The sequence below is a fragment of the Lycorma delicatula genome, chromosome 5, assembly GCF_047948215.1.
Source record: "Lycorma delicatula isolate Av1 chromosome 5, ASM4794821v1, whole genome shotgun sequence".
In the NCBI taxonomy this organism is placed as follows: Eukaryota; Metazoa; Arthropoda; class Insecta; order Hemiptera; family Fulgoridae; genus Lycorma; species Lycorma delicatula.
This window is the reverse complement of record NC_134459.1, coordinates 87,671,813-87,686,682: the sequence shown is the minus strand read 5'-3', so window position 1 is coordinate 87,686,682 and position 14,870 is coordinate 87,671,813. Positions and strand designations below refer to the sequence as shown.

At 33.7% G+C, this 14,870-nt stretch overlaps 1 protein-coding gene across 2 annotated transcripts in view; it reads left to right on the top strand.

Moving 5' to 3' along the window:
* Positions 1–14,870, top strand: part of LOC142325162 (coagulation factor VII-like) — a 91,241-nt gene that overhangs the window by 20,450 nt on the left and 55,921 nt on the right. For both annotated transcript variants that reach the window (XM_075366565.1, XM_075366566.1), the window contains exons 5-7: positions 3,486–3,608; positions 7,684–7,836; positions 10,081–10,313. In XM_075366565.1, coding sequence (XP_075222680.1) covers positions 3,486–3,608; positions 7,684–7,836; positions 10,081–10,313 — 509 coding nt within the window. The remainder of the gene's footprint in view (positions 1–3,485; positions 3,609–7,683; positions 7,837–10,080; positions 10,314–14,870) is intronic.

Below are 14,870 nucleotides of genomic sequence, written 5' to 3'. Positions count from 1 at the left end.
TCTTCATTTATTTTCTCATTCTTTATTTTAACATCTACTTTACCAAATTTTGGATAACTGTAAATTAGAACATTTAAAAAAAAATTAATTAGCTACAAAAATTATAACTTCAAATTATAATTATTATAAGTAAGTTATATTTTAATTTTATAAATGATATGATTTATTTTACAAACATACATTTTTATTTTCAAAGAGCCATTCAATACTTCATAAGTTCCATAGAATCAAATGAGAACTGACAATTTAAATTTGTAGGTTCAGTTGATTGTTATTGAATGCATGTGTGTACAGCATTAAAATTCATGTAAAATACTCACTTCAATACTGCACTTGCAAATTTGCACAATGTATATTTTTTAATCACATTTTGCAACGTTATTTCAATAAATAATAATATAATATATTTTCAATAAGCGAGCAATTCTCGCAGACTCGGCAATGCTTCGTTATTGCTAGATTTGAACATAATTAACATAACATAGATTAATGAACATAGATTTGAACATAGATTAAATGAACATAATTGAAAGTTTCATAAAACCTTAAAAAACTGAACATTAGGAACTTCACAAAATTTTACCTTTCACTTTATAAGTCAGAAAGTAAATAAATCCAATTATCAGAACAGCACTACCTAACGAATTTAATTCAAACTACTCTATAAACACATTTGTCCGTTAAAAATACGAATTTTAATGTAATAACACCACTAAGCTACGACGAAAGTAACTGATATGCGAAAAAGCAGCAAAATAAACAAATTTCCTAGAATCCGATCGCAGCACCAACTACCGGATATGCCAAAAAAAAAAAATAAAAATTTCTAAAACGCGATCGCAGCGCTACTTACCGGATCCAATTGTGAACCTTAACCACCCCAAGTTCAACAACACAAATAAATAAATTAATTTAAAAAAATTTCCTATCGGATCAAATTGTGAATCCAAACCATTCTCGAATCAACTTAATCGCACACACAAAATTTCATCAAAATCAGTCCAGCCGTTTAGGAGGAGTTCAGTCACAAACACACGGACAGAAGAAAGAAATATATATATATATATATATATATATATATATATATATATATATATAAAGATATGATCTTTAATGTTTCCATAATTTTATTACAGAGTTAATAAAATATATGATTTAAAGTAAGTGTCATGTTGCCTGTACGAACACAGAATTCAGACTGAACAAAAAAGAAAGAGTTACATTGTTATATTATTAATATAAAATATCAGCTGTTAACAAGGCTAGCTGAATAGACAAATTTATTTATTTTACAATGAGTAAGAAGAACTATACAGATTATATACTTATTTACCTTTATAAATAATAAGGAGATGAAACATGACAAACAAATTATATAACATAAAATAATTACACAATTTGATATAACAAACTGTAATTTTTCTTACATCATCAAGCCCTTCAGAATGATGTATTAAATGACTATTAGTTCCATTTGAAAGTATTAAGTTGCATCCCACCACCCACCACCCATAAATCAAAAAGTGTGAATTATACATTCATTGAAGTAGCTGCACAAGGTAAGTACAAGTAGGTCATTGAAGTACAAGGTAAGTTGCCATAAACCAAATTCAGTTATCTCAATTTTAAAAAAAGTTAGAGAGGATGTAAATTACATTTCAGCCAGCCGGTATATATATTTATATAAAAACAAATATTTGTACCAAATTGTAACTTTTTCGTCAGATTTTGCTTCAACATATGAAGCAAAATCTGTTTATAAATCTTCTTGAATATGTCTCCGCCAATAAATCTAATTTACCTAAACTTTTACATTTTAAATAATTTAATAATTTACTTTCATTGTACTATAGTTCAATTTTACAACCACTATACAAAAAGTCATAAATTAAAAGTGGCAGAAACAATCCCTCCCCTTTTTTAATTTTACCCAAAATTTAAAGTTATCAGTGATCCAGATATAGAAATTTTTTGAGCCACTTTCAAATAATTTATGTTGAGGAAGTCCGGAGTTATTAATCAAAATACAAGTCAACCCAAGTGTATATGTATGTACTTCTGTACATACATCTTCTATAACTTTTTTGTGTTTTTTAGGCTAAAGAGATATTGAAACACCAACATTTGAAAAAAAAGTATACCTAAAATTTTTACCAAACTTAGTTTACCTTTACAGTCATGCTGCTGAACCAGTGATAAATTGTAACTGAGAAAGTTAAGTTAAAGTACCTTTATTTTTTCTAAAATAAAGCTTCTATTTCAGTGTTAACTGATAAATAAAACTGTTTTATCAAAATAATGAAATAATTTAATGAATCAAATGAACTGATGATTATTAAAATGATTTTTTTATTAAATAATAACTTATTGCTGAAACTTCAATAAACTTTCTTGTTTAAAATAATATTCATTATGTGCAATTACATTTTTAGATTTATTTAACAAAAAACATCAATCTTGAAGTATGTATTAAATTATCTTTTATGATTAATAGATAAACAAATAAAAAATATAGATTTTTAAAACCAAACCTAAAATTAAAATAAATGTGTTTTGTTTGTTACTTATTATCATCCATTATATTATTTTATAACAAAAATAATTATCTGATAATTGTGTAAGAACATATCAAGATTGTTTACTCCATTCATTAATATCTTTGGTGTACCATACTGATCTGCATGCGAGATGACCTCCAGTAAAAGAAAAAAGATTTCATATGACATGTACATGAAAACACAGTGCTAAAAATAAAGTAATATTAAGAAATTAACACAGTTGAAAAAAATAAGTTTATAAACTCATTCTTTATTCTCCAGTTTGGTTTATCTATTATAAATAAATAAGTAATCTTAATTAAATGAAATGTAACATAAGTGTCAACAAAATGCTAGTTAATGAAATGCCATACGATACATACGAATGGAAAATCAGATTTTTTAGGCACAACTTATTAATAAGAAGAATGCCTAATATATTCAGTAATGTGAATTTCCTGAAAATAGTCAATTATTAAAAGAAATAATTTCATGTTATTCTGAATTTATGCCTAATTTATTATTATTTAACTTATGCTTGATTTCTATAAGCCTACAGAAAGTCTGGACTTTCTATAGGCTTCATAACCATTTCTATGAGAATGGAATGTTTCTACTAATTAACAATTTCTTAACACAAGTTTTCATTACTTTTTTAATGGATTTTTTTTATAAGAACTAAGCTAAGCATTGCATCAAAGTAAACCCTCAGCAAAACATTTATAAAATGATGACTGATTAATTTTATTCTTAGACTAAATAAATCAAAATTTGTTCTAGTAAATTTATGATAATTACATACAATTGCTGAAAATGTGAGCAAAACTTTAACATTTCAATAATACAAAATAAGTAAAGATTAAAGGTATAGTAAGATAAAAACTATACAAATAATTTAATTATAAAAATTACATTATTTTAATGTTAAAATATTTTTTTCATTTTCAGATCAAATGAATTCCAGTGCCGTAATGGCCACTGCATTAATACATACTCAACTTGTGATGGTACTCCAGACTGTCCAGATAAATCAGATGAAACAATTACACAATGTAACCAAGAAAGTTTTGGGTAAGCAAACATGTGCAAATTAATACAAAACAAAGAAAAACATATTCACTTTTAATAAATTAAATATTAATTTTAGCATTTTGCATCATTTTAAAATCAACATATGCATTAGAATATATGAAAATATTAAGATCACAATAAATTGAATAATTTAATGAATAGCTTAATAGAGCATGTATATAGAACAACACAGGTGTAAGAAAACCAGTCAGTTTAACCTAATTGTTTTTTCCGTATTATGTGAAATCACTCTTTGCAGTAAATTTATCCTACCCAAAAACATCTTTATGTAAAATTATCTGATAACAATCTAAGTGGCTGGGGATTAAGAACAATTTAACAGTTTGTATTACATAAATATTATAAAATAAAAACCATCTAACAAACTCGATACATATTTACAGAAAAAATCTAGACATCTTAATAAAATAATAGGTATAAATGCACATACATCTCAACCCCCATACTTAGAGCCTTGTGACGATTCCGGTCACCACACCATCACCCCCCTTTCTTAGCTCTGATGGGCTTTATCAAAGGCCATCTTTGCTGCATGGTAAAACCATGCCATGCAAACATACAGTTAAAGTATATACAAAAGTTTATATACAATTCACCTATAAATTCATATTGACATCTGTAGAAAAAAATAAAAACATAGCCACTAAAATTTTATAAGCTAATTTACTTAGTGCTGTTATATAATGGTTTGGCATCGTCAACAAAAAGTGAATTTGCCAACAGTAAAGATAAATCAGCAAAGTAGTATGTAAAAAAGGGACATCTGATAAGTCCCTGCAAACTCAAAAGATGGTGCTTGTAATACATTGCTAGAATTATTCTTAGTTTGTTGCAACTATACAGAAATCATACACCAAGTCTGTTAGATAAATTCATAATTCTGTTGGAAGTTGTTTGAATAGATAAAAAAATATTGTGATTTGTGACAATAGAAAATGGGCAAAAGAAAATTCCATAGTGATTCAGCATTACTTTTGAAAGCAAAACTGTACACGAAGTTAAATTTGAGCTGGATAAATATTATAGTTAGTCACCTTCATCAATCGGAATAGTTTATGAGTGGTTGGATTGTTTTCAAAGTACTGTTAGTAATTTTTCATTTAAAAGTTACATTTAATTAGAAGACATATAACATGATCTAACACTAATTCTAAAATAAAATAATTTTCTTTCATGTGCAACTGACACATAGCCTGATTTCTTTCATAGTTCTGACAGCCTGTTGAGGTTACAGCTGCAGAGAATATTGAAAAAAGCATGTTATGGTGATAGAGAATGATAGAAAATTGAAAGTGTGTGAAATGCTAAGAAAAATAAGCATTTCAAATGAACAGGTAGATCATATTTTAGAAACGTATTTGAAACTGTCTACAAGCTAGAAGCTATATTTGCTAATTGTCGATAAAAGTGTGAATATAAGTAAACATTTCTAAGGATATTAGAGGAGGCTGTTTCAATGTATAGAAAGTAATTTTTCAGCTATTTTATAAAATTAAAACCGTGCTTGGATACATCACTGCAATCTGAAACTGAGGAAAAGTCAAAACAATAGATTGCAGTCAGAAAATTTGCTCCAAAGGAAGCAAAAACTATTTCATCAGCAGGAAAGTTGCCACTGTATTTTGAAATGCTCGCACCATAATCTTAATTGAATTTTTCAACCAGGATGAAAAATAACTAGGCAGTATTATGAATCTACGTCATCAAAATGAGGAAATAAAGAAAAATGACAACTTTTGGTGAAAAAGAAGGTACATTTTTACAAAGGAAATACACAAGCCATTCATTTACAATTGCAACAGCAAAACTTAAAGATAATTCTTCCGCTTTATCTTTATTTACCAGATTTACCATCATTGGATTATTATCAGTTCTAAAATATGAAGAATTGGGTTATTAGAAGTAATTTATGTGAAATGGTGAAGTTGTTGAAACACTTGCCTATTTTGAAAACTTGGTTAAATCAAACTATAAAGATGGGATCTGTGATGGTTAGGATTGATGTACCTGAGATAACTAAAAACTCAGCCAATCAGAGTACCAATATCTGCATGCTCCAATGCTCATTGCCAAGAGATTTGAAACATTTATTATAATTAAAATGTTTGGCGCCAAGATTAACACATTCACTGCCAAATACGCCGATCGACGTTTCATTTTTTCCGGGTCACCAACGCCAAACACGTCGTTAGACGTTTTAGGACACTGCTTCATATAAACGTTTTTTCTTACTACTGTTGGCAGTCAACATACGTGAAGCTTTGGCTATCGATACATAAAGGTTTAACTTATCGATTTATGCGGTTTTTTTTCGATAATCGTTCGATAGTTTAATTTTTTCTTGATATTATACTCGAACTTTTATCTGTTATTTACAAGCTATGAAAATGCATCCTCTGCGAAGTATAATCGTAGTAAAGGTTTAGATTCACAGCAAATTGAGCAAGTTTTAGATGAGATATTTGCAAACAAAGATTCTGGTGATGAAGATATAATGATGAATGAACAAAGTGATAATGAATCACATAATGATGACGATGTAGTAACGGAAAATAATGTGAGTAATTTTCCTCCTTCAGTTCAACAAGATAATTCTGGTAGGCCTTCAATAATCAAAATATTCCCGAAATTGACTCTGATGAATGGAGCGATACTGATATACCCGGAAATGAACCAGTATATAGCAGGCAGTCAGACATAACAAACATTCCACCAAATCCTAGAGACTGTTTTCAGTATTTTAAGATATTGTAAAAATACATTAAACTGGCAAAAATGGCTGGCACAGGGAAATGAGATGCCCAACAATGTGCATGGCAGTGAATGTGTTAATATGTAAAACTGAAAGTAAAATTACTGTAAGACGGAGGTTTCCGTCTTGAAGAGATTAATTTTCTATAAAAATATATTGGAACTTGAGAAATCGAACGTTTTGAGGAAGTTTCCATTTTGTAGAGGTTTCACTGTATACCAACCAAAATTACTGATAGATTTTCTGATAAAAATAAGCATCACATAGAGTTAATCATGCAAACTAGACACAATGCATCTATACATTAATTTTTCATATGTGTTAATTATTTTATTTGATTATATTTTATAATTTTCTTTTTCTTTAAAAAAGAATTTGTAAAAGTAGAATGTAATTAAGTTATATAGTTTAATGTGCCCTTAATTATATTCTAACTTTGTTCTTTTTTTGAAATTGTTACTGAAAGTTACATAATTATGTAGTATGCATAAATCGCTGTTAGTAGTAAAAATTAAGTTGACATTTTGAATTGTTGGTGTGTGTAAAATAAAAGAAGCATATAAAATATATAAAATAGTTATAATTGCAGTCCTTAAAGCACATACACGCGCTCATGCAAACACATACACACACACACATATATATATATACATACACCCATACACATATGAACGCACTCCTTGAAAAGTTCTTATGGCTCTCCCCGAAAAAATTTCTGGAACTGTGCTTGACACCCATATTTTTTTTAGATCCAACAACACAATAGTAAAGTTATGAACGGTTACAAAATTTAAATCATCCCTCACTATTATAAAGCATCAAAGTTGCTGATATATAGAGATGAATTATATGTAATACATAGATGCAAATGGACACAAAACTGGAATGAATTAGTCTTCATACCATTATCTATTTTTTTTAACTATGAAAAATGTTATTGATTAGTATCAATATAATATATGTAATTTGATTAAAAAAAATAGGATAATGAAGTTGACAACTATCAAATTACTGCATTTGACTGGAAAAAACACATTGAAAATATTTACTGCTACAATTTGAAGCACAAGAGGACATGATAATGTATATGCTGAAATTTAATTTATTTAATAATTAACAAATTCAAAGAAACTTGTAGAAAATTAGGTAATATATATCTGAGAAAAGATATTGCCTAATACAATTTTACATTGGTTACATTAGATAATAGTCGTATATAGTTACAGTATAGTAATAGTTGTATTAGAATATTAGTATAGAAAAATGTAGGTTTCATTATTTCACTGTAAATTACATTTTCAGATGTCTTCAGCATAGCTTTCGTTGTGCTTATGGAGCATGTATTGATGAGTCAAAGAAATGCAATGGTGAAGTAAACTGTGTTGATGGTTCTGATGAGGATAGTATGTTATGTGGTTATAACCTGGATAAACCAGTCCGTAAACCTCCAGACAGGTGAAAGATATTTTTTTAATAATGTAATACTTATTTTAAGACATATGATTAGAGATAATAGTAATAAATACATCAATTACTTACTTTCAGGAATCCAATTTAAAAAAATGCCCTTTAGGTATCTTTTATGTAATTTTTAGGATGTTAACCACATACTGAATTAATCCTTTGAATGTAAAAGAAATTATTACATCCCCCATTACAATCTAAATGTTCAACAAAAGATACAAGATATTTAATTTTTAAAGAATTCAGAGGGGGAATTTGTGTAAATTTATATTTTAAATATTTCTGAAGAAATTTGTTTCAAATTAAATTTTATTTGATAGTGGATTTTTTTTTAAATGCATCCTAATAAAAATTACAAAAACCATTTTCACCAGAAAGGGTCTGCAAATGTGTTATAAATTCAACAAAATATTCCTTGCAAAAATAGTAGCAACTTTTATGTTTTAAATTTTTCTAATTTGGACTGCATTTTTTCATTAATCACCACTACTTTATCATATGCTACACTAAATACTCATCCTTCATATTACTCAAAGTTTAATGTAAAAATATTTTTAGAGAGATTATATATGCATATACAATAATATAATACAATTATATAATTTTCTCACAACAAAGGAATTATCTTCTTAATAGATATGTTCTTCTTATTCTGAATTGAGAGATGGTGTGTGTGTGTGTGTGTGTGTGTGATCATGCATTCCATAGGTAATAAATGACTCTCATTAAGTTCTAAAGAAACTACCGTACACGTAATTCAAAAGTAGTTAGGAGTGTTTGTAATTTCTAATTAAAGTCATTGAAAACTGTAAACTGAATGATAAATCATTTAAAAATAAAGATATGAATTTTCAATTAAATATTATTGTCTAGAAAGTTTCATTAATTTTTATTAAAATAAATATCTTAGGATTACAATTAAAATTCATAATAACCTGTATTTAGCTATCAACTTTGATCGTAGAAAATACTTAAACTGTTATGCTAACAACTCAGATTAAAGAATAGTACATTTTTACATAAAGTGTACTACTGTATGACCAAGATATTTCATATTTTTAAGAGTCTAAAACTTAAAACTTTAAGATTATAGTTTGGCAAATGAACCGGAGCTTAGACTGTAATAATTTCTCAATAAATTATCATAAAAAAATGCAACATATATCAAACCAAAGTTTGTTTTTTTCTTATTTTGTTTGTAAAGAACTTATTCAATCAACAATAAATATCACCTTTTAATTTTAAAGGAAAACATGGGGAAAACAGTTTTTCATCCATTTTTTGTATACCCTATATCTGGGCTCTAGAACTATGACAAAAAATATTTTTAGAATGTGTGATTTACATGTTAAAATATAAATGGCCTTAGAGTTAAAAAAATTAGTACCTGTAGCTTCATCCTCATCAAATTTCAGGTCGATTTATCCAATATTTTTGCATTGGCGGGCCTTTGGAAAAGAGATGCTATGTCCGCATTTGATATAATGTGGAAAAGATTGTTTTCCGTTAATAAACAATTTTACAACAGAAATTTAATAATAAAGCAGCTACTCAAGGAAGAATCATATTACTGTAGAAAATGAAAATTACTGTGTAAAATGTAAAATGATAATGTTTGTGTAGATCTCGAGATTTGATTGTATTCAGCAGGGGAAAATATGATTTATATTTGCGTAAACTCAGCCTAATATTTTTTAATAACAGAAATGTAACTTTCAGAACCAAAATTTTTACTACATGATACTATTGTTTTAAACTTGTACATTATACTCGCCCAAATACATTATACATCACACGTTTAAGTCTTCCATAAATTCACCATCATTAGAATGTTGTCTTACGCTTCGTGTTCAAAGATACGAGACCATATTTCAATTATGTAAAACACACTGCAAACATTTTTTTGAATGATTTACAGGGTGGATAAAGTGCATTTGAAAAAATGATTTTTCCTGCGTTTTCCTCAGTAATGCATACATTGTGTTTATTATTGTTTGAAGAAATTCTTTAAAGAATAATCTGAAAGGAAGAAACTTTCGTTTGTTACTTATTGGATTATTTATGATAATTTATTTCATTCTTAAGTTCTTTTGCCAGATTATACTCAACTATTTTTGTGCAATTATTTTTTACCTTAACTGTACAACTGTGGTGTTTGTGCATGCATACAAATATATATCGATGGATTTATATAAAGTTTCAGTTATAAATAATACCATTTTTTTTTTCTTACAGCATTCCACCAGGTAAATGTTTACTTCCTCAATTTTCGATCGGAACAAAATATGCTAGATACAACTGTTCAAATTTTGAAGAATGTGTTGCGATTGAAGAAAATGAAATAATAAATCCCTTCCAACACATTTTTATAAACTGTAAAGAAGGTTTTGCATTAAGAAATGTGGATAATAATTTTGTTGCAATCTGCGTATTTGGGAAATGGCAACCAGAAAATACAGCATGTGTTAGTAAGTAAGAAAAACATCACAACTTTCTAGGCATGTTCACTATCTATTTACTTCACTCAATTTAGAAAAATAAATATAAAGTACTGTTTTACATCATAAATACCAAATTAATTTGTTGCTTTCATTATGATTTTTTTTTTTAACCTAGGTGCATATGAAGCAGCTAAGATATAAGTAATATAATTTTCACCTAAAATATACAGTCTGGATTAATTTCTCTGAGAGTGTTGATGTTTATCATACAGATGATATAGTAATGAACATCCCAACCCTGTAGGGGAAGACACCCGTCTAGTGACGTTGCGGGGTCGTCCCCCCCTTCATAGCCCTGATGGGCTTTAACGGTAGTGATGAACAGAGAAAAGTTACAGTTTAGCATTGTATTACCTATTTTTCAGCAGGCTTGCAGACCTGATGAAGACCCCCAAGGCAACCGGTCCTCACCGTTAAGCAAAACACAGTTACCTCGGAGTGTTGTGGCAGCAGTTTTTGGCTATCCTAACTAACCACCTTCTGGGGCTTTCCCACCGGGGTCTCCCCAACTTCACTAGGACACACCGACTTCTTCTTCCGGATAGCCGATATGCCCTTCCGCTAAGGAGCTACCCATGCCGTCACTACTCAGTTCCAGATGTGCGTTTCGCCATCCTTCACTTCGCAACCCACACATACCTTGAGCGTTCTTTATGCCATCATCGGGGTGTCCCGACTCCCCCACACTTGAATGTGGGGGAGTCGGGAATCCCGAATATCCTAGGCAAAGGCTACCTCCCTTTTCTTTCTTTTTCCTGTTTAGCCTCCGGTAACTACCGTTTAAATAATTCTTCAGAGGATGAATGAGGATGATATGTATGATTGTAAATGAAGTGTAGTCTTGTACATTTTCAGTTCGACCATTCCAGAGATGTGTGGTTAATTGAAACCCAACCACCAAAGAACACCGGTATCCACGATCTAGTATTCAAATCCGTGTAAAAATAACTGGACTTAAACGCTGTAACTCTCGACTACCAAATCAGCTGATTTGGGAAGACGCGTTAACCACTAGACCAACCCGGTAGTAAAGGCTACCTCTCTGGTCGTGCACATCATCACGCTTCAACCCTTTTTTTAAATTATAACATTCCGTCGCTCACATATACATGGGTGCACCTCACCCTACTTCTCCTATTAAAAAAAAAAAAAGAAAAAAAAAAGCAAGCATTTCTCATCAATAAGTCCTGTTCCTAGCCTCATAGAGCCGCCTCCCTGAGTCTGCCCTCCTCTTCCTTTGCGTTCAGAATTCTGCCGATCATTTTCACCGCGGCGTTCTATTCCCTCCTGCCTAGGTGCACGTACCCCACGATGTTATCTGGGGTGAACCACGCCAGTCCCATCTGTATCCAGACGTGATCCCACCGAGCACAGTTAAAAAACGTGAGCTCTGATGTTTCTACTTGCGTACAATATGCACACTCCGGGGAGGCTCTTCTTCCAAACCAATGTAAGTAAGCCATGAAATCCCCGTGGCCAGAGAGGAACCTGGTCTTCCACTCCTCCTGTAGCACTCCCCATGTTTCAGCCTTGGATTGTTTCTCACCCTCTGGCCCCGATCTGTAAACTTGCTTTGTAATACCAGCGCGATTTTCTGCAAAAACAGTGTTCTACACGTTGTCGGGACTGTACAGCAATCGGTGGCGATTAGTCAACCTATGTTGCTGCGGAGTGCAAACAAAATAGCGATAGCGGAGCAGTGTGTTGCATTAGTACCATCTTAGGCTAAATAAGAATATTTCCAATGTACATCGGTGACCTTATTCATAGTTCGTGAGGCCAAGGAAAGTTTCAGATCCTCTGACAGGTTCGAGAAGCGATTTCGCTCCGACCTCGCCGGTGGTCATTAGGAGCTTTTAGTTTTTCACTTCTCGAGTGGGTTGTGTGAGAACAGACGGCGCATCTCGAGGAAGAAATTGTTGAACGCTTACCTTGTGTTGGGTTAGGTGATAGAGTCGTTCAAGATGTGTACGTAGTGCCTGGCGTCACAGTTGGTGTATTTTCTTTTAAGCTGCGATGGAGCAATCCGGGGAAGTTACTTGGAGAACTTGGTCAGCCTGGCCAAGGACTTGATAGCCAGGGATCCCTTCCAGCCGAGAAGGTCAACCGGCAGATATCCTCCGAGGCTCTAATTCTCCGCAAAGGAGGTCTCAGAGGTCTCCACAGTGGTAGTGGAGCACCCTAGTGTTGCGGATTGCACTAAAAATCCAGCTGAAATTTCTGTCACCAGCTGTGCAGGGAAGACTGCGGTCAGATCTGCACAAGGAGTGCGCGGCAATGACGGAAAGCCAAGCCCGAAGGGCAGCTTCCCGCGAAGTCTGGTAAGGCGGAATGCAGCATTTTGTTTTTGAAGCGTTTTTTGTTTTACGGCGTTTTTTGCAGGTGTTTTGTTTCTCTTTAGCAAGCACATTAAGCAAGTAGCGGTGGACGCTGTATCAGTGGTGCACAAACTTAGGAGGATTGCTCGGAAAGATTATGGGTTGTCAGGCCGTCAAATGTACATGGTGTACCGAGGTGTCTTTAAAAACTTGACCTCTTACACGGCGCCCATTTGGGCGTGTAGGTTGGATATGTTTAGAGCTCTTCTTCAAAATTTAAGGAGTGCCCAGCGTAGAGCCTTAATTATACGCACTGGTGTTTTTAAAACCCTCTCCTACGAGGCTACCATCGTATTTGGAAAGGCTCTCCGAATCTATTTAGTGGTGAAGGTTCGGGCAGCAATGTAAAAATTGCGAAGAGGTCGGGAGGCCGAGATATTTGGGATGCGATTTCGAGCCGAGCCAGTGCCGGAACGGAACGGTGATCATAATGATCGGAAATTCACTTGCCCATCTCCCGTCTGCGAAAGAGGCTGCAGAGCCTCGCGATGAATGCATGGCATCTGGAATGGCACACTACGACTAAAGGAAGATCCTTGTATAAATTTGTACAGTATCTGGGGCATGGTATGCCTTGAGATCGTTTTTAAGGGTAACGGGTGCCCGGGTGCTCACCAATCATGTTAATTTAGACCAATATCCGTGTCCAGCCTACCACATAGCTGACTGGATCGATCGTCGACTTCCCCTTCGTAAATCTGTATTGGCGCTGTGAAAAACCACCGTTAACCAACAGTTCCGTTTTTATTCTCTCCGATATCAGCTGTTCATACAACTTTCCTTCCGTGCTTAACAGGTAGAAAGGCTGCACCCTCACAGTGTTGTGCTCCATGTTTGGGTAGGAGAACCAGCCTGGCCTCCTTCCATTGCCGTGGAGACCTGCATTCCCCCAAGGCATTGTTAATCGCATCTAGGATCAGTCATGTGTGTCTTTCTACCATACTCTTTACCAAGACACCAGGACTTTATCCGGTCCTGGACTCTTGGTGATGTTGATACGCGAGACCGCCCACTGGAGCTCCTCTATGGTGAAGCGGTTATGATGTGCACACCGCATTTCCATCCAGTCGGATTCACGCAAGGGTTAGCCTAACGTTCCCTAACGTCTGGCTCCTGGGCAATGGGGGAAGGCGCCTACCAAGTTTTTTTTAGTGAAAATTTGATAGGCCCTGCCCAGTTTGATTCATATCGAGTTCTTCCAGTAGCCTCTTCTGCTTAATGGCCATACTCAGTCTCCTTCTCGCCATGCGATGCTCCTCGGTTTGCTCCTTCAGACGATCGAGGTCTCTTCTTCACATGCGCTGCAATCTTCGCCGAGCCGATTGCTCCTCCGCCATTAAAGTAGAGATTCCGTCATTCCAACAGTGCACTCTCCGCCGGACCGGTCCATCGGGGGGCATTACCCTTCTGCAGGCCTCAGTCACTGCCTCCATCAACTCACCTGGTCCTCTATCTGCGTGGCACTGCGCACCTGTGCCTCGGTCGAGTACTATCGTTTGTTTGGACGCTGTATCACCAGTCGATCACCCAGGACAGTGAAAACCACGCCCGTGGTCACTACTTAGCTCATCTTCAAACAGAGTCCACTCTGATACACGTGGAACAGGTCGATCAGAGATTGAATTTATGTCCACCACAGGCCCCCCTCTACCTATAAAGGTGGGGACCTCGGGGACATTCAACACCGTTAAGCCGACCAATCCAGCAGCTCTGCCAGTTCATAACCTTTTCTTGAAGATCTCAAGCTCCTTAACTCAACGCATTCTGCGTTAAAGTCTCCGGCAAGAATGACTAACCAGTCATTCTTGCGGGGTAAGAAACCTCTTACCCCGTCTAATTATCCGCTCCTGACCTCCAAGGACCTCTTCGAAACTTTCGTGTTCACAGTTTGGGGAGACGTGTCCACAGATCACCGTACTCTGTTATCTCCACAACCAGGAACCTGTCACCCCTTTTAATGCCATAAATCGCGTACTTGCCCGATACATCTGTGATGGCTGCATCTCCATTTCTATCAACAATTCACGGATCCGCAACGACCACTCTCACATCTGGCTCGGAAATCAGGAGAACGATCTCAGGTTTAATGCCAACGATCTGTGATCGTTGGCATTAAACCTATTGACGTTCTAGCTACGGAACGTAG